Source organism: Ranitomeya variabilis, chromosome 2 (genome assembly GCF_051348905.1).
Source record: "Ranitomeya variabilis isolate aRanVar5 chromosome 2, aRanVar5.hap1, whole genome shotgun sequence".
NCBI classification, from domain to species: domain Eukaryota; kingdom Metazoa; phylum Chordata; class Amphibia; order Anura; family Dendrobatidae; genus Ranitomeya; species Ranitomeya variabilis.
The window spans coordinates 1,005,963,882-1,005,985,363 of record NC_135233.1 but is presented as its reverse complement, the minus strand read 5'-3'; the positions used below and the strand labels follow the sequence as shown (position 1 = coordinate 1,005,985,363).

Below are 21,482 nucleotides of genomic sequence, written 5' to 3'. Positions count from 1 at the left end.
TAAAATCAATATTATGCACACATTGTGCGCACAGCCATGAGCAATGAAGTAAAAGTGTAACACCATAGAATAGTTCATACGATATTCCAAGATAAATGAGATAACGGTACACCTTGTCAACATGTATGGGTCATAATATAGATGTGGCTTACATAAATAAATCCAAGTATGGACATAAGGTATATATATAAGGTGCTGCAACAGGGTAATACGTGGTATCCTATTGGGCACGCTGCAGTGAAAGGAAGTATAGCAATCAGTTTGCAGTAGGTAGTTACCTATCACCTGCAGCTGCCGACCAACTAGTGCTGGTCAAGGAATTCCAAAAAGCCCATACAGCCGCATCATCAGCCCTCAAATGCCAGCGAGGAGATGTAATACAAAGTATATACAGCCTAACACAAATATTTACCCATTTAGTACCATGGACCGGCGTAACCGTGCTCTCACCCCAACGCACGTTTCGGTGCGGGATCACCTTCTTCAGGGGGCGTGGTTTTACTCGTAAGATAATCCCACCTTAAATGTCAGGTGTATTAAGTCACCTGGCATGAATGTACCAATGGAAAAGCTACTGCAGCGCACGCGCACCTGCCGGATTCCAGACAGAGAGCTCCCCACCGTATATCCCCGCCTACCAGCAGCAATCACATGACGTGGCCGGCGCCAGCCCACATCACGCAATGAAGTGCAGCAGGACGGAGACAATGGAACAGGAGCGACCGTCGGGCACATCATGCTTACTGTGCGCTTGCGCGCCTGCTGTGCCCGACGGTCGCTCCTGTTCCATTGTCTCCGTCCTGCTGCACTTCATTGCGTGATGTGGGCTGGCGCCGGCCACGTCATGTGATTGCTGCTGGTAGGCGGGGATATACGGTGGGGAGCTCTCTGTCTGGAATCCGGCAGGTGCGCGTGCGCTGCAGTAGCTTTTCCATTGGTACATTCATGCCAGGTGACTTAATACACCTGACATTTAAGGTGGGATTATCTTACGAGTAAAACCACGCCCCCTGAAGAAGGTGATCCCGCACCGAAACGTGCGTTGGGGTGAGAGCACGGTTACGCCGGTCCATGGTACTAAATGGGTAAATATTTGTGTTAGGCTGTATATACTTTGTATTACATCTCCTCGCTGGCATTTGAGGGCTGATGATGCGGCTGTATGGGCTTTTTGGAATTCCTTGACCAGCACTAGTTGGTCGGCAGCTGCAGGTGATAGGTAACTACCTACTGCAAACTGATTGCTATACTTCCTTTCACTGCAGCGTGCCCAATAGGATACCACGTATTACCCTGTTGCAGCACCTTATATATATACCTTATGTCCATACTTGGATTTATTTATGTAAGCCACATCTATATTATGACCCATACATGTTGACAAGGTGTACCGTTATCTCATTTATCTTGGAATATCGTATGAACTATTCTATGGTGTTACACTTTTACTTCATTGCTCATGGCTGTGCGCACAATGTGTGCATAATATTGATTTTATATTTGCACTGATTATTTAATAAAGTTTCCACCACTTTTGTAAACTTTGGCATTTTTGACTCTATTTTCCTCCGTCCTGCGTATCATTGTTTGAGTCGCCTTTTGCCTTATAATGCAATTTAGCATTAATATGCAACTTTATGCATGTTAACAATTAGATTAATTATGTTTTCGGGACTATTTGTACAATTGATACTTTCTGTGTTTCTCACAGCTACCAGTTCCAAAGCAGCTATGGACTATAAAGCACGTGAGCAATCCTGGCTTACACGAATCAATGAAGTGTTTCATGATAATTCCAAGTCATCAGCAGCAGATGGCAGTAGGGACATGCATGAGGCAACTACTAAAAAACTTAAAGATTTATTACATAGACGTACTCGAACTTGGTGGAACCGTGCCTTTTTAATCAAATATATTGAGACAGGTCTTACACCGAGGGGACTCAGAGTCCAAGTATTTCCGTCCTTTGAGGTGACAGATGTGGTATTCCGGCAGAAGTGGGAGGAGCATGCTACTATATGCTCCAAAGGGTTCATGGAACTATTAGCCCAACTAAACCAAGACACTATAGACTCTCTAGATAAAGAAATTGAGATTGTGCAAAATCTGCTTAGGCAAGATTTATCTGAGATAGAATTACAAAGCCTGAATAATGAAATTGATAAGGAGTTTCAGAAGTGGGAGAAAGAAATTTGTGCTATTAAGACCACTAAATTCCAGCGGGATGTTGGGGACAAGCAATCCAACACGATGTATAGGTGGAATCGTAAATCACGTAGGACATTGAGGGGACCAAGGAATAGGTCTGCATCTGTATCTGTATCTATGACCTCCCATGCCTCAAGTGAGGAATCTTCAAAATCACATCAAAGAGTTGCGGAGCCTAATAGGATGTTTCCCAACAGGGATATGCAGGTAGTCAAACGGAAAGTTGCATATTCAAACAAGCCGGATAAAAAGAATAAAACCAGTCAATTGGAGGTAATTAATTTATCTAAATATACCTTCACTCAAGCTCAGCTGGAAGTTCTCTCCAAGGGTCTAACGTTTGCACCTACTAATAATTTTGATTCCTTTACAGCCATAAAAGACCTGTTTTTATTTGCAAGAAAATTAATTCTCAAAAAACTGCATAATAAGGGAGCTGGCGAACAACTACATAATGAACAAGCAGAAACGGAAGCTCTTAGGGCCTTGGAGGAACTTCTAGCTGAACAAGATCCAGCAGCAACAGGTATGTTTCCACGCTCCATATATCCCAGGTCGACTCGTTTTCCCCCTTTGTCGGTATGTCCGGCGGTAGACATCTTTACCAGATTAGTGATGGAGGATTTTCACAGGATGTCGACATACCGTGTGAATGATAACCTCACGGCTAAACAACGGATAGCCTTGAGGGACCTCAAGAGCTATAGAGATATAGTTATCAAACCTGCCGACAAGGGGGGAAACATAGTCATCTGGCCACAGGGGATGTATGAAAAGGAGGCATACAGACAGTTGAGGGACAAAAAAACGTATCGCCGCCTGGATCATAACCCTCTAATTGCCTTCTCTGCAGAACTTGAGTTGATTCTGCAACAAGCTTTTGAAAGAGGGATCATTCCTAAGAAAGTTATGGATGGCCTTTTTATTAAAAATCCGAAAGTCCCCACAATTTATTTTACACCTAAAATCCATAAGGATCCAATATCCCCACCAGGACGACCTATAGTGTCAGGTTTGGGTGGACTGTGCGAGCCTATCTGCAAATTTATAGATCATTATTTAAAGCCATTAGTGGAGTCCCTGCCTTCTTTTGCACGAGATACTATGGACGTGTTAGCTAGGATCGACGGCATGTCCCTGGATGGGGAGATGATACTCGTGACAGCTGACATAGAGTCGCTGTATACGTGCATCCGACACAGTGACGGTCTGGAGGCCTGTCGGTTCTTTCTTACCAATAGCAACTGGGATGGCCCTATGTGTGAGCTCATTCTGGAGCTGCTACAATATATCCTCACACATAACTTCTTTGTATTTCGAGATGTTTTCTACCTGCAGCAGTGCGGCACTGCCATGGGCGCGGCCTGTGCGCCCTCTTTTGCTAACCTCTTCCTTGGCTATTGGGAGAGGGATATTTTCGGGGGGGAGGGTGCCCAGGCCGCGGACCATGTGCAGTGCTGGCTGCGTTACATAGATGATTTATTCATAATATGGCAGGGTAGTGAGGAGCAGCTCCGGATCTTTATGGATGGCTTGAACTCGAATAATTTTAACATCAGACTTACATATAAATGCAGCAGGACTGAGGTGGACTTTTTAGACATCAAAATACTGGTTGATGAAAATCTACATCTGCAAACAGATGTCTATCGTAAGCCCACCTCGGTTAATGCACTGCTGCATGCGAGTTCTAGCCATCCTGGGACCACCATTAGGGCCATCCCAGTGGGCCAATTCCTCAGAATGAGGCGCATTTGCTCATCTGAGGAGTCCTTTGAAGCCCAGGCGACAGACCTCCGAGACAGATTTCGGATGCGCGGATACAGTGAACGCTGTATAAAACGGGGCTATCTGCGGGCAAAGAATGACAGCCGTCCATCCTTGCTACATGGCCAAGTTAAAACTAGACAGAGCAGTGACCAAATTAGATTTATTTCTACTTTCAATAGCCGTTGGACACAGATGAGGGAAACTCTTAAACGACATTGGAACGTGTTACAAATGGACCCTGCTCTGTCAAAATATCTATCAAAAGATCCCCTCATGACAGCCAGAAGAAGTCAAAATCTGGGAGATATGCTTGTACATAGCCATTATGTCCCTAAAATAAGTAATCCCTTTAACTCCCGTGGACCACCACAGGGCTGTTTCCCCTGTGGTAAATGTTTGGCCTGCAGGAATATATTGAGAACATCCACTTTTGTCTCCTCGGACGGGATACGTAGTTTTAATATCAGGCAATACATAACATGTGCAACCACACAGGTTATCTATTATGCCACCTGTGGCTGTCACAAAATCTATGTAGGCTTGACATCACGTCAGCTGAGAATACGCACTCGAGAGCACGTGCGAGATATAATAGCGGCTGCCTCGGTGGAAGACCTGTCTCTGCTTAAAACCATACCTAGGCACTTTAGGCTGTTTCACCAAAGTGACCCGAGTACATTCAAGGTTAGGGGCATCCAGCATATCCAGCTTGGGATCCGTGGTGGGGACATTAAGCGGGTTCTTGCCCAGAAGGAATGTAGATGGATTACCATCCTGGGCACTATGTCCCCCCACGGACTCAATGAGTCACAGGGGTTTGCTTCTTTCCTTTGACTTTTGGTATCTTTTGGTTGTATTTTGCCATCTTGAGGATCCGCTATTGCCATTTGCTGTTTGAATGATTTTAGTTGGTTTTATTTTTTCGTTTATATGTTGTTTATTTATTGTTTTTATTTATATTTTTTTGTAGTGAATATTTGTAAACACATGATGTATCCCACCTCATTACTGTACCGTTGGCCCTATGTGGAGGAGTTACGTGCATCGTTTCCCTAAACTGCTATCCATGAACAATCTTTCTACATACCCCGGCATCAACATCCTACTGAAGATATACAGGATCCGGAGAGACAAAAAGTGTGACTGAATGACTGTGTGTTATATATGATTAATCTTTTCCTTCCATTTGGTTGGATATTTGATTAGTGTAACATTATATAATTGCTAGCTGTTTAGCACAATATATATAGTATTGATTTTGGTACATTGAAGTTCTTATACGCATATGATATGCATGTGTTCTTGTGTTTGGTGGCCTGCATAATTGTTGCCTTTTAACTTAATGTAAGTAGTAGTATCTTTATAGAATTGGGTTATATATATACATATATTGCAGGCACAAGTGCGTCTGGTTGGCTCTTGTCCCCATATCTGTGTATGCTCCTGCTGCTATGTGTCCTGGTAGTCTGCTGGCGACGGCGGCTTGGCGCCGGCTGCTGTCTGTTGGTTTGGCTGCAGGACCTAGGCATGTCAGGGACATTCCTTTTGTGTGGCTGAGCCCATTGCGCATATAATACTACTCTGTTGTCCCACACACTTCTTGAATAGACATATGGCATTGTTTATGTGTATTTATATTGATGTACGTCATTATCTGCAAATGACACTTTAACCTCCATTATTTCCATCATGCTTACTGTGCGCTTGCGCGCCTGCTGTGCCCGACGGTCGCTCCTGTTCCATTGTCTCCGTCCTGCTGCACTTCATTGCGTGATGTGGGCTGGCGCCGGCCACGTCATGTGATTGCTGCTGGTAGGCGGGGATATACGGTGGGGAGCTCTCTGTCTGGAATCCGGCAGGTGCGCGTGCGCTGCAGTAGCTTTTCCATTGGTACATTCATGCCAGGTGACTTAATACACCTGACATTTAAGGTGGGATTATCTTACGAGTAAAACCACGCCCCCTGAAGAAGGTGATCCCGCACCGAAACGTGCGTTGGGGTGAGAGCACGGTTACGCCGGTCCATGGTACTAAATGGGTAAATATTTGTGTTAGGCTGTATATACTTTGTATTACATCTCCTCGCTGGCATTTGAGGGCTGATGATGCGGCTGTATGGGCTTTTTGGAATTCCTTGACCAGCACTAGTTGGTCGGCAGCTGCAGGTGATAGGTAACTACCTACTGCAAACTGATTGCTATACTTCCTTTCACTACAGCGTGCCCAATAGGATACCACGTATTACCCTGTTGCAGCACCTTATATATATACCTTATGTCCATACTTGGATTTATTTATGTAAGCCACATCTATATTATGACCCATACATGTTGACAAGGTGTACCGTTATCTCATTTATCTTGGAATATCGTATGAACTATTCTATGGTGTTACACTTTTACTTCATTGCTCATGGCTGTGCGCACAATGTGTGCATAATATTGATTTTATATTTGCACTGATTATTTAATAAAGTTTCCACCACTTTTGTAAACTTTGGCATTTTTGACTCTATTTTCCTCCGTCCTGCGTATTTTTAAAAAACTTGGTGGTTACGGCCTACTAACGGTGTCTGCCGCTGCCTGGTGTTGTCCTCAACTGTATAAATCTGAGCTTCAACCTTCTGGCTCTCATTAAGTGTTTTTTAAAAAAAAAATGTTGGTTAGGGACTACTAACGGTGTCTGCCGCTCCCTGGTGTCGTCCTCAAGTGAATAAATCTGAGCTTCAACCTTCTGGCTCTCATTAAGTGCTGTTTTTTAAAAAACTTGGTGGTTACGGCCTACTAACGGTGTCTGCCGCTCCCTGGTGTTGTCCTCAACTGTATAAATCTGAGCTTCAACCTTCTGGCTCTCATTAAGTGTTTTTTTTTTAAAAATGGTGGTTATTGACTACTAACGGTGTCTGCCGCTCCCTGGTGTTGTCCTCAAGTGAATAAATCTGAGCTTCAACCTTCTGGCTCTCATTAAGTGCCGTTTTTTAAAAAACTTGGTGGTTACGGCCTACTAACGGTGTCTGCCCCTGCCTGGTGTTGTCCTCCACTGAACAATGCTGAGCTTCCACCTTCTGGCTCTCTTTAAGTGCTGTGTTTTTAAAAATAGGTGGTTATGGGCCTACTAACGGTGTCTGCCCCTGCCTGGTGTTGTCCTCAACTGAATAAAGCTGAGCTTCTACCTTCTGGCTCTGATTAAGCTTTTTTTTTTTTTTTTTTTTTTTAATTGCTGGATGGGGCCTAATACCTCTGTTTGCTGCTCCCTGGTGTTTGTCCTCAACTGAATAAAGCTGAGCTTCTACCTTCTGGCTCTCATTAAGTGCTGTTTTTTAAAAAAACTTGGTGGTTACGGCCTACTAACGGTGTCTGCCGCTCCCTGGTGTTGTCCTCAACTGAATAAATCTGAGCTTCAACCTTCTGGCTCTCATTAAGTGCTGTTTTTTAAAAAAAACTTGGTGGTTACGGCCTACTAACGGTGTCTGCCGCTCCCTGGTGTTGTCCTCAACTGTATAAATCTGAGCTTCAACCTTCTGGCTCTCATTAAGTGTATTTTAAAAAAAAAATGGTGGTTAGGGACTACTAACGGTGTCTGCCGCTCCCTGGTGTCGTCCTCAAGTGAATAAATCTGAGCTTCAACCTTCTGGCTCTCATTAAGTGCTGTGTTTTAAAAAAACTTGGTGGTTACGGCCTACTAACGGTGTCTGCCGCTCCCTGGTGTTGTCCTCAACTGAATAAATCTGAACTTCAACCTTCTGGCTCTCATTAAGTGCTGTTTTTTAAAAAACTTGGTGGTTACGGCCTACTAACGGTGTCTGCCGCTCCCTGGTGTTGTCCTCAACTGTAGAAATCTGAGCTTCAACCTTCTGGCTCTCATTAAGTGTTTTTTTTAAAAAAAATGGTGGTTAGGGACTACTAACGGTGTCTGCCGCTCCCTGGTGTTGTCCTCAAGTGAATAAATCTGAGCTTCAACCTTCTGGCTCTCATTAAGTGCTGTTTTTAAAAAAACTTGGTGGTTACGGCCTACTAACGGTGTCTGCCGCTCCCTGGTGTTGTCCTCAACTGTATAAATCTGAGCTTCAACCTTCTGGCTCTCATTAAGTGCCGTTTTTTAAAAAACTTGGTGGTTACGGCCTACTAACGGTGTCTGCCCCTGCCTGGTGTTGTCCTCCACTGAACAATGCTGAGCTTCCACCTTCTGGCTCTCTTTAAGTGCTGTGTTTTTAAAAATAGGTGGTTATGGGCCTACTAACGGTGTCTGCCCCTGCCTGGTGTTGTCCTCAACTGAATAAAGCTGAGCTTCTACCTTCTGGCTCTGATTAAGCTTTTTTTTTTTTTTTTTTTTTTTTAATTGCTGGATGGGGCCTAATACCTCTGTTTGCTGCTCCCTGGTGTTTGTCCTCAACTGAATAAAGCTGAGCTTCTACCTTCTGGCTCTCATTAAGTGTTTTTTTTTTTTAAAAATGGTGGTTATTGACTACTAACGGTGTCTGCCGCTCCCTGGTGTTGTCCTCAAGTGAATAAATCTGAGCTTCATTCTTCTGGCTCTCATTAAGTGCTGTTTTTTAAAAAACTTGGTGGTTACGGCCTACTAACGGTGTCTGCCGCTCCCTGGTGTTGTCCTCAACTGAATAAATCTGAGCTTCAACCTTCTGGCTCTCATTAAGTGCTGTTTTTTAAAAAAACTTGGTGGTTACGGCCTACTAACGGTGTCTGCCGCTCCCTGGTGTTGTCCTCAACTGAATAAATGTGAACTTCAACCTTCTGGCTCTCATTAAGTGCTGTTTTTTAAAAAACTTGGTGGTTACGGCCTACTAACGGTGTCTGCCGCTGCCTGGTGTTGTCCTCAACTGTATAAATCTGAGCTTCAACCTTCTGGCTCTCATTAAGTGTTTTTTAAAAAAAAAATGTTGGTTAGGGACTACTAACGGTGTCTGCCGCTCCCTGGTGTCGTCCTCAAGTGAATAAATCTGAGCTTCAACCTTCTGGCTCTCATTAAGTGCTGTTTTTTAAAAAACTTGGTGGTTACGGCCTACTAACGGTGTCTGCCGCTCCCTGGTGTTGTCCTCAACTGTATAAATCTGAGCTTCAACCTTCTGGCTCTCATTAAGTGTTTTTTTTTTAAAAATGGTGGTTATTGACTACTAACGGTGTCTGCCGCTCCCTGGTGTTGTCCTCAAGTGAATAAATCTGAGCTTCAACCTTCTGGCTCTCATTAAGTGCCGTTTTTTAAAAAACTTGGTGGTTACGGCCTACTAACGGTGTCTGCCCCTGCCTGGTGTTGTCCTCCACTGAACAATGCTGAGCTTCCACCTTCTGGCTCTCTTTAAGTGCTGTGTTTTTAAAAATAGGTGGTTATGGGCCTACTAACGGTGTCTGCCCCTGCCTGGTGTTGTCCTCAACTGAATAAAGCTGAGCTTCTACCTTCTGGCTCTGATTAAGCTTTTTTTTTTTTTTTTTTTTTTTAATTGCTGGATGGGGCCTAATACCTCTGTTTGCTGCTCCCTGGTGTTTGTCCTCAACTGAATAAAGCTGAGCTTCTACCTTCTGGCTCTCATTAAGTGCTGTTTTTTAAAAAAACTTGGTGGTTACGGCCTACTAACGGTGTCTGCCGCTCCCTGGTGTTGTCCTCAACTGAATAAATCTGAGCTTCAACCTTCTGGCTCTCATTAAGTGCTGTTTTTTAAAAAAAACTTGGTGGTTACGGCCTACTAACGGTGTCTGCCGCTCCCTGGTGTTGTCCTCAACTGTATAAATCTGAGCTTCAACCTTCTGGCTCTCATTAAGTGTATTTTAAAAAAAAAATGGTGGTTAGGGACTACTAACGGTGTCTGCCGCTCCCTGGTGTCGTCCTCAAGTGAATAAATCTGAGCTTCAACCTTCTGGCTCTCATTAAGTGCTGTGTTTTAAAAAAACTTGGTGGTTACGGCCTACTAACGGTGTCTGCCGCTCCCTGGTGTTGTCCTCAAGTGAATAAATCTGAGCTTCAACCTTCTGGCTCTCATTAAGTGCTGTTTTTAAAAAAACTTGGTGGTTACGGCCTACTAACGGTGTCTGCCGCTCCCTGGTGTTGTCCTCAACTGTATAAATCTGAGCTTCAACCTTCTGGCTCTCATTAAGTGCCGTTTTTTAAAAAACTTGGTGGTTACGGCCTACTAACGGTGTCTGCCCCTGCCTGGTGTTGTCCTCCACTGAACAATGCTGAGCTTCCACCTTCTGGCTCTCTTTAAGTGCTGTGTTTTTAAAAATAGGTGGTTATGGGCCTACTAACGGTGTCTGCCCCTGCCTGGTGTTGTCCTCAACTGAATAAAGCTGAGCTTCTACCTTCTGGCTCTGATTAAGCTTTTTTTTTTTTTTTTTTTTTTTTAATTGCTGGATGGGGCCTAATACCTCTGTTTGCTGCTCCCTGGTGTTTGTCCTCAACTGAATAAAGCTGAGCTTCTACCTTCTGGCTCTCATTAAGTGTTTTTTTTTTTAAAAATGGTGGTTATTGACTACTAACGGTGTCTGCCGCTCCCTGGTGTTGTCCTCAAGTGAATAAATATGAGCTTCATTCTTCTGGCTCTCATTAAGTGCTGTTTTTTAAAAAACTTGGTGGTTACGGCCTACTAACGGTGTCTGCCGCTCCCTGGTGTTGTCCTCAACTGAATAAATCTGAGCTTCAACCTTCTGGCTCTCATTAAGTGCTGTTTTTTAAAAAAACTTGGTGGTTACGGCCTACTAACGGTGTCTGCCGCTCCCTGGTGTTGTCCTCAACTGAATAAATCTGAACTTCAACCTTCTGGCTCTCATTAAGTGCTGTTTTTTAAAAAACTTGGTGGTTACGGCCTACTAACGGTGTCTGCCGCTCCCTGGTGTTGTCCTCAACTGAATAAATCTGAGCTTCAACCTTCTGGCTCTCATTAAGTGCTGTTTTTTAAAAAAACTTGGTGGTTACGGCCTACTAACGGTGTCTGCCGCTCCCTGGTGTTGTCCTCAACTGTATAAATCTGAGCTTCAACCTTCTGGCTCTCATTAAGTGTTTTTTTTTTTTTAAATGGTGGTTAGGGACTACTAACGGTGTCTGCCGCTCCCTGGTGTCGTCCTCAAGTGAATAAATCTGAGCTTCAACCTTCTGGCTCTCATTAAGTGCTGTTTTTAAAAAAAACTTGGTGGTTTCGGCCTACTAACGGTGTCTGCCGCTCCCTGGTGTTGTACTCAACTGAAGAAAGCTGAGCTTCAGTCTTTAGGCTTTCGGCCTATAGTATCAGATATTAAACTGCATTTGGCCTTCAACTTTGGTTACGGCCTACTAACGGTGTCTGCCGCTCCCTGGTGTTGTCCTCAACTGTATAAATCTGAGCTTCAACCTTCTGGCTCTCATTAAGTGTTTTTTTTTTTTTTAAATGGTGCTTAGGGACAACTAACGGTGTCTGCCGCTCCCTGGTGTCGTCCTCAAGTGAATAAATCTGAGCTTCAACCTTCTGGCTCTCATTAAGTGCTGTTTTTTAAAAAAACTTGGTGGTTACGGCCTACTAACGGTGTCTGCCGCTCCCTGGTGTTGTCCTCAACTGTATAAATCTGAGCTTCAACCTTCTGGCTCTCATTAAGTGTATTTAAAAAAAAAATGGTGGTTAGGGACTACTAACGGTGTCTGCCGCTCCCTGGTGTCGTCCTCAAGTGAATAAATCTGAGCTTCAACCTTCTGGCTCTCATTAAGTGCTGTTTTTTAAAAAAACTTGGTGGTTACGGCCTACTAACGGGGTCTGCCGCTCCCTGGTGTTGTACTCAACTGAATAAAGCTGAGCTTCAGTCTTTAGGCTTTCGGCCTATAGTATCAGATATTAAACTGCATTTGGCCTTCAACTTTGGTTACGGCCTACTAACGGTGTCTGCCGCTCCCTGGTGTTGTCCTCAACTGTATAAATCTGAGCTTCAACCTTCTGGCTCTCATTAAGTGTTTTTTTTAAAAAAATGGTGCTTAGGGACAACTAACGGTGTCTGCCGCTCCCTGGTGTCGTCCTCAAGTGAATAAATCTGAGCGTCAACCTTCTGGCTCTCATTAAGTGCTGTTTTTTTTACAAACTTGGTGGTTACGGCCTACTAACGGTGTCTGCCGCTCCCTGGTGTTGTCCTCAACTGTATAAATCTGAGCTTCAACCTTCTGGCTCTCATTAAGTGTATCTTAAAAAAAAAATGGTGGTTAGGGACTACTAACGGTGTCTGCCGCTCCCTGGTGTCGTCCTCAAGTGAATAAATCTGAGCTTCAACCTTCTGGCTCTCATTAAGTGCTGTTTTTTAAAAAACTTGGTGGTTACGGCCTACTAACGGTGTCTTCCGCTCCCTGGTGTTGCCCTCAACTGAATAAATCTGAGCTTCAACCTTCTGGCTCTCATTAAGTGCTGTTTTTTAAAAAACTTGGTGGTTACGGCCTACTAACGGTGTCTGCCGCTCCCTGGTGTTGTCCTCAACTGTATAAATCTGAGCTTCAACCTTCTGGCTCTCATTAAGTGTATTTAAAAAAAAAATGGTGGTTAGGGACTACTAACGGTGTCTGCCGCTCCCTGGTGTCGTCTTCAAGTGAATAAATCTGAGCTTCAACCTTCTGGCTCTCATTAAGTGCTGTTTTTTAAAAAACTTGGTGGTTACGGCCTACTAACGGTGTCTGCCGCTCCCTGGTGTTGTACTCAACTGAATAAAGCTGAGCTTCAGTCTTTAGGCTTTCGGCCTATAGTATCAGATATTAAACTGCATTTGGTCTTCAACTTTGGTTACCGCCTACTAACGGTGTCTGCCGCTCCCTGGTGTTGGCCTCAACTGTATAAATCTGAGCTTCAACCTTCTGGCTCTCATTAAGTGTTTTTTAAAAAAAAAATGGTGGTTAGGGACTACTAACGGTGTCTGCCGGTCCCTGGTGTCGTCCTCAAGTGAATAAATCTGAGCTTCAACCTTCTGGCTCTCATTAAGTGCTGTTTTTTAAAAAACTTGGTGGTTACGGCCTACTAACGGTGTCTGCCGCTCCCTGGTGTTCTCAACTGAATAAATCTGAGCTTCAACCTTCTGTGTTATGACCCCAATGGCAGAGGGTCTCAGAGGTTTCAGCAAAGTCTGCAAACACAAAAAACCAGCTCATAGGGCAGTGGTAACTAGGCTGACCGTATACCTGAACCTAGCACAAACAACTAGCAGTAGCCGGGGAACGTACCTATGTTGATTCTAGACATCTCGCGCCAGCCGGAGAACTAACTAACCCTATAAGGGAAAAATAGACCTTTCTTGCCTCCAGAGGAAAGACCCCAAAGTTAAATACAAGCCCCCAACAAATAATAACGGTGAGGTAAGAAGAAAAGACAAACGTAAGAATGAACTAGGTTTTAGCAAAGAGAGGCCCACTGACTAATAGCAGAATATAGGAAGATGACTTATACGGTCAGCAAAAAACCCTATCAAAATATCCACGCTGAATATTCGAGAACCCCCGAACCGACTAACGGTGTGGGGGGAGAATATCAGCCCCCTAGAGCTTCCAGCAATATCAGGAATCACATTTTGTACAAGCTGGACAAAAATTAGAACAATGCAAATAACCAAAAAATAAGGAAGCAGGACTTAGCTTATCTTGCAAAGAACCAGGACCAGCAGACAGGAGCAAACAGAAATGAACTGATTACAACGATGCCAGGCACCAGACTGAGAATCCAGGAAGTTTAAATAGCAACACCCCTGGCCTAACGAACCAGGTGGGTACCAAGCTGGGGAAAGACAATCCCAGTGCCATACCACTAGTGACCACAAGAGGGAGCCAAGAAGTATAGTTCACAACACTTCTAGCTCTCATTAAGTGCTGTTTTTTAAAAGACTTGGTGGTTACGGCCTACTAACGGTGTCTGCCGCTCCCTGGTGTTGTCCTCAACTGTATAAATCTGAGCTTCAACCTTCTGGCTCTCATTAAGTGTTTTTTTTTTTTTTTAAATGGTGGTTAGGGACTACTAACGGTGTCTGCCACTCCCTGGTGTTGTCCTTAACTGAATAAATCTGAGCTTCAACCTTCTGGCTCTCATTAAGTGCTGTTTTTTAAAAAACTTGGTGGTTACGGCCTACTAACGGTGTCTGCCGCTCCCTGGTGTTGTACTCAACTGAATAAAGCTGAGCTTCAGTCTTTAGGCTTTCGGCCTATAGTATCAGATATTAAACTGCATTTGGCCTACTAGTGTGGTTGGGCCCTTAAAACAGTGTCTGCTGCTCCTGGGTTTGCTACTCCACTGAACAAAGCAATGCCGCCTGTTTAGTCCTGTTACCAATTTTGAACTGCATTTAGCCTACTTTATTCTTTGGCCCTATATCTGTGTTTCCTCCTCATCCTGCCCATTGCCCAGCCACTGCTAGATGAGTCTGCTGGTACATTGACCTAGACCACTACATTCCCCTTGCACTCTACACAGCCAGAATCTGACCCTGCTGAAAGTAAGGTTCCCCTTCCCGCATGTTATACCACCTTACACAGGGACAAAGAGGAAGGTGCAGATGAAAGTGCAGGTTCCTTCATCAGGTGGTGGGGCATACTCGTTGGCGACGTCACTGGCACAGGGCCCCTCAGAGTACGCAAAAGTGTCGCTGTTGGTGGGAGGCGCCCCCGCCGTGCAAACGCACCGCTGTACTTTGAGGGGCCCTGTGCCAGTGCCAATGCCAACGAGTGGGCCCCCCCTGCTTGCTTAGGATCACGGCACTTGCAAACTTGACATACTTACCTCTCACTGCTCCACCGCCGTGACGTAGTCCACGTTTCCTGGGCCCACTAAAACCTTGAACCAGCCCTACCCCCCACAACTTTTGCTAAATGACCCCCAATTTCCAATGCCCAACTATTATTATAAAGTTAATTAAGATTGACAAGCTTCAGAAACAAGAATGGATGTTTTTGGCATTAAAATGGGCACTGTAGGTGTTTTCCTGGCCTCCACTCACTGCCGACTATGCTTCCCCATTGACTTGCATTGGGTTTCGTGTTTCGGTCGATCCCCGACTTTTAGCGATAATCGGCCGACTGCACTCGACTCGACTCTGGACAAAGTCGGGTTTCGCAAAACCCGACTCGATCTTAAAAAAATGAAAGTCGCTCAACCCTAGAGGTAACCTCTCCGTATAGTAGGGTATGCTGCCAGTAGATAGAGGAGTAATGTCCGTCTCAGTCGTCTGTGCAGGTAAGGGACAAGCGTTGGTGGCGTAGTGGAGGAAGCCGACACAGTCCTGTGTCACGGCGGTGGAACAGCTGCCAGGACCTGTATGGTCCCCTGCATATACTAGTGACACAGCACTATACCTTCGTGTTACCTCTGGGACACTGCAAAATATACAGGACGGACACAGCCTGAAATGTATCATTTACTGTATCCACAGGACAGCCACAGGTCTCGGTCCAGCCACAGATACGGCTTTTGTGCATGGGCTTATGTTCTCTAGCACTCCTGCTAGGTTATGCCTCTTCATCACTTTATCTGACTCACCAAACGTAAAGGGTCCTTTCTTTGTATGCAACACAGTTCTAACAGGCGATTTTGTGAACAAGGCCACGGGTTGGCCGAAACGTCAACTCGCCAAGTACCTTTTTCCACTGATACAAATTTAATAAACTTTTGGAATAATGCATTTGAAAATCATACGAGTACAGATCTGGCCAAGGTTACAACAGAATTTCTGCAGTACTTAAGGTTCCTAAGAGCTCAGTTGCCTCCCTAATCCTTAAATGGAAGAAGTTTGGGACCACCAGAAGTATTCCTAGACCTGGCCATCCAGCCACATTGAGCAATCGTGGGAGAAGAGCCTTGTTGAGAGAGGTAAAGAAGAACACCAAGATCACTGTGGCTGAGCTCCAGAGATGCAGTAGACAGATGGGAGAAAGTTCCACAAAGTCAACTATCACTGCAGTCCTTCACTAGTTGGGCCTTTATGACAGAGTGGCCCAACGGAAGCCTCTCATCAGTGCAAGACATATGAAAGCTAGCATAGAGTTTGCTAAAAAACACATGAAGGACTCCCAGACTACAACCCCTGGCAAAAATTATGGAATCACCGGCCTTGGAGGATGTTCATTCAGTTGTTTATTTTTGTAGAAAAAAAGCAGATCACAGACATGGCACAAAACTAAAGTAATTTCAAATGGCAACTTTCTGGCTTTAAGAAACACTAAAAGAAATCAAGAACAAAAAATGTGGTAGTCAGTAATGGTTACTTTTTATAACCAAGCATAGGGAAAAAATTATGGAATCACTCAATTCTGAGGAAAAAATTATGGAATCACCCTGTAAATTTTCATACCCAAAAATAACACCTGCATCAAAGTAGTCTGCATCTAAAAAGGAGTGATCACACCTTGGAGAGCTGTTGCACCAAGTGGACTGACATGAATCGTGGCTCCAACATGAGAGATGTCAATTGAAACAAAGGAGAGGATTATCAAACTCTTAAAAGAGGGTAAATCATCACGCAATGTTGCAAAAGATATTTGTTGTTCACAGTCAGCTGTGTCTAAAATCTGGACCAAATACAAACAACATGGGAAGGTTGTTATAGGCAAACATACTGGTAGACCAAGGAAGACATCAAAGCGTCAAGACTGGAAACTTAAAGCAATATGTCTCCAAAACAGGAAATGCACAACAAAACAAATGAGGAACGAATGGGTGGAAACTGGAGTCAACGTCTGTGACTGAACTGTAAGAGACCGCCTAAAGGAAATCTGATTTACATACAGAAAAGCTAAACGAAAGCCATCATTAACACCTAAACAGAAAAAAACAAGGTTACAATGGGCTAAGGAAAAGTAATCGTGGATTGTGGATGACTGGATGAAAGTCATATTCAGTGATGAATCGCGAATCTACATTGGGCAAGGTGATGATGCTGGAACTTTTGTTTGGTGCCGTTCCAATGAGATTTATAAAGATGACTGCCTGAAGAGAACATGCAAATTTCCACAGTCATTGATGATGTGGGGCTGCATGTCAGGTAAATTCACTGGGGAGATGGCTGTCATTACATCTTCAATAAATGCACAAGTTTATGTTGATATTTTGGACACTTTTCTTATCCCATCAATTGAAAGGATGTTTGAGGATGATGAAATCATTTTTCAAGATGATAATGCATCCGGCCATAGAGCAAAAACTGTGAAAACATTCCTTGAAAAAAGACACATAAGGTAAATGTCATGGCCTTCAAATAGTCCGGATCTCAATCCAACTGAAAATCTTTGGTGGAAGTTGAAGAAAATGGTCCATGACAAGGATCCAACCTGCAAAGCTGATCTGGCAACAGCAGTCAGAGAAAGTTGGAGCCAGATTGATGAAGAGTACTGTTTGACACTCATTAAGTCCATGCCTCAGAGACCGCAAGCTGTTATAAAAGCCAGAGGTGGTGCAACAAAATACTAGTGATGTTTTGGAGTGTTTTTTTGTTTGTTTGTTTTTCATGATTCCATAATTTTTTCTTCAGAATTGAGTGATTCCATAATTTTTTCCCTATGCTTGGTTAAAAAAAGTAACCATTACTGACTACCATATTTTTTGTTCTTGATTTCTTTTAGTGTTTCTTAAAGCCAGAGAGTTGCCATTTGAAATTACTTTAGTTTTGTGCCATGTCTGTGATCTGATTTTTTGTGATTCTGATGAATGAACATCGTCCAAGGCAGGTGGATTCCATAATTTTTGCCAGGGGTTGTATGAGAAAAAAGATTCTCTGGTTTGATAAGACAAAGATAGACCTTTTTGATGATAATTCTAAGTGGTATGTGTGGAGAAAACCAGGCACTGCTCATCACCTGCCCAATACAATCCCAACAGTGAAACAAGGTGGTGGCTGCATCATGCTATGGGGTGTTTTTCAGCTACAGGGACTGGACGACTAGTTGCCATTGAAACATGAATGCGGCCAAGTACAGAGATATCCTGGATGAAAACCTCTTCCAGAGTGCTCTGGACCTCACACTTGGCTGAAGGTTCACCTTCCAACAATGCAATGACCCTAAGCACACAGCTAAAATAACACAGGAGTGGCTTCAGAACTCTGTGATCATTCTTGACTGGTCAAGCTAGAGCCCTGACCTAAACCCAATTGACCATCTCTGGAGAGACTTGAAAATGGCTGTCCACCAACGTTCGCCATCCAACCTGATGGAATTGGAGAGGATCTGCAAGGAAGAATGGCAGAGGATCCCCAAATCCAGGTGTGAAAAACTTGTTGCATCATTCCCAAGAAGACTCCTGGCTGTACTAGCTCAAAAGGGTGCTTCTACTCAACACTGAGCAAAGGGTCTGAATACTTATGACCATGTGATATTTCGGTTTTACTTTTTTAATACATTTGCAAAAAATTCTAAAATTTCTACATTTCTGGGGTTTTTTCAGTCAAGATGGGGTGCAGATTGTAGATTAATGAGAAAAAATTAACTTTTTTGAATTTACCAAATGACTACAATTAAATTAAATTCAATTACCCACTGTATACAGAGTAAGCCATTGTTAGGTGTGACAATAAAACCTACATTTCATTCAAGCATGCTCAGAGGACCCTAATGACTCTTAGCATACATTATACATCAGCACACTGCGAATAATGAATACATGAACTCAGCTATTAAAAAGATAAAGTACTTAGCTATTAAAAAGATAAAGTACTTAGTTAATATTTTTTAACAAAAAGTCACATCATACACAATACACTATGACTGCTGTATATACATCAAATAGGAGACTGCAACTGCTATATATACATTATATAGGCTACTCTTGTATATACATTACATAGAAGACACTGAGATTGGTGTATATACAATATATAGGAGACACTGGGGTTGGTGTACACATAAACGAGACATTAGGACAGAAGTATACATAAAAAGACTCTATCTCAGGACTTTCCCAGATCGTGGAGATAAAGGCAGATGAAAGGCTTCAATGCATCCATTGCTTTTTGCACAGAGAAGGAAAGGCTTAGAAACAGCCCCATGTACCGCAGTGGCTTTGTGTGTGCACACACGTACACCTTGACAATATGAAGTGTCATGATCCAGGACGGGGTTTTGTCTTTATCCCATCCTGGTCAGACAGGGGTTAACTGTATCTGCCTCTCTATGGCAGTGGGCGGCTATTTAGTTGCCAATCTACATAGTTATACTTCTGACCTCAGCTGAGTTGGTTGACCCTTGTGTGCCTGTGCCTTGTGCCTGTTATCGTGCTTGATCTCTTGGTTCTGACCCGGTTTGTCCCTGTGTTTTGAGTTCGTATACTGTCTTGGTGCTGTTTTCTGGCTTGATTGGTTTTGACTTCTGCTTGGATTTCTGACTACCCGCTCTGTCTGACCCCTTTGGTACTGCACCTATCTCTCTGGTTCTGGCCCCAGCCTGACCCTGACTACGTCTCTGTCTGTCCCCTCTGGTATCTGTGCCGTCCTCTGGTTGTGTCCTGCGCCTTCCCGACATCTCTACTGCTCCCTCCGCCGGAGCTTTGCTCTCCGGGTTTCTGGGTGCAGTCTCCGCCTCCGGCCACTCCCACCGGCGATCACGTGCTTGGTCACGCTTGCCTGAAGCACATCTCCCCTTCACCGCCGCTCCACATCTCCTGTAGCCTGGACTGCCCTGAACTCTGCCATCCCTAATTTGGACACCCATACAAGGCTAGACTGTAAGTTTTGTGCGGACTATCTGACAAGAAGAAAATTTAAAGGGCCAGTGTCCACAAAACAGGGCCCTGGCCCACTTTTTCTTCAGAGCTGCAGCCCACTGGGAATCTGCCAGGTCAGGCAGATGGCCAATCTGGAACTGCGCATATTGTAGGTATATACTAATGTTATATGGGCCCTTTTGTTTTATTCTAATAAAATATCTAACATCTGGGTTGCAAGCAATCTCAGCTATGGTATGCTAAAAATCCCTCTGATACCAGCTACATTTACACCTAACGACCGTATCTACTTCATAAAAAAAACAAATGCACCAATGAGCCTTTAAACAAAAAATAATATCCTCCAGACCCTTTTAGAAAATTGTTATTTCACTGATAAGTGGGTTGTAGCACAGCTCAGCTATTCTAAGTGCAGCTCTGTTATGCATGCTGGCGAGAGGGAGGTCATGCTCTTAAGATCCCCATGAGCTACCAATGAAATGTGGAATTCCTAACGTAATGAATATTGGTTAAATAGTGAGTCACAGTTGAAACATTCAAAACTATCAATGATCACCTCATCCATAGAAATAAATTAAAATTGCCCATGTTGAGATCAATCTATTGCTATCAGGTATTTGCCAACTCACTGTCCAGAGAAGAATCTATTCAGAAGTGACACAGGGCTCAACAGAAGTACAGAGGATCATGATCATTCAAGATTGTGAGGCCCTGAATTGTATTGTTAGAAATAAAATATTATTTCTAAAACACATCACATGCAAAGGCAAATATATATTTTTGTTTTATTCTGTAAAGATAATGTTATTCATAAAAATATAATTATAGAAATGAGAAAATGGCTTTAAGGTGAAGTCAATTTGTCTTGAGTTTTGCAAAAAATATCAGATTTGACAGAATCTGAACTTTTTTTTTGCAATTTCATTTATGCGAATTCAACAAAATTGCTACTAGCCGGGAAAGGAAGTGTAGGGATTAAAACAAATGTAAGAAAATTAATACTCATCCGGCCCTCACATATCTTTGGTACAATCAATAGTGTGGGCGGAAGATGCCAAATGTACTGTGTGCTAGAAGATGTCGAAGATAGCCCAGTGAAGAACGGACTGGAGAGAAGGATTGGGCCAGAATGCGGCTGCACAGCGGGACAGCAAGTATAATTTTTTTTTACACAAGTTTATTATGTTCTGGAGAAACCTCAGGGCACAATAATATACATTTCATTAGCTTCAAATATAACTAATCTGAATTTTATTTTCTTGCCAAATTCAAGCAAACGTTCGAATTCAATTATAGTCAGACTTACTCATCACTAATACTCATGTATATCTTTGCAGGATTTGGGTCTCTACATGAATAACTGTACAGTGACAGGATCAGCAATAACAGCGGATTGCGGAGGTTATCAGCGCTGGGAACCAGTGGCAAAAACTACATTTTAAATATGCAAATTGACATATTCCATCATGAGCTTGTATGGACAGGTACTTACCCCACAGGCAGAGACATAGCAGCACTCGGAGAGTCATCCTCATTTCTTACTAGGCAGCATACGAAGAGCGTCTCATCCAGCTGCTGTTTGCCTGTTATAACCTCGCTTTCTATTGATAAGGGGGCGGCTGAGTGAGCAGATCAGATGTCCTTGTGTTATTTACACAAAAGTTTCCCAACAAGACCCACTCACCTCTGTCACTTTTTTGTTGATAGAGTATGTTTTATTTTGCACAAAGACTTTTTTTTTCTTTCATGTGACATCAACAGAGTTCTGCCAATTTGAAACTCTGTTTGCCAGATGTTTATCTGCAGAGGAACGATTGAGGGTTCAGCACAGGTGATGAAACACACGTCAGTGGAACATGTA

General features: G+C 43.5%; 1 protein-coding gene across 1 annotated transcript in view; it reads right to left on the bottom strand.

Annotated features, from left to right (window-relative positions):
• LOC143808514 (saxiphilin-like) overlaps window positions 1-21,278 on the bottom strand; it is a 139,367-nt gene extending 118,089 nt beyond the window's left edge. The window contains exon 1 of the mRNA XM_077291264.1: window positions 21,114-21,278. Coding sequence (XP_077147379.1) covers window positions 21,114-21,156 — 43 coding nt within the window. The 5' untranslated portion in view covers window positions 21,157-21,278. The remainder of the gene's footprint in view (window positions 1-21,113) is intronic.
• Window positions 21,279-21,482: the final 204 nt, after the last annotated feature.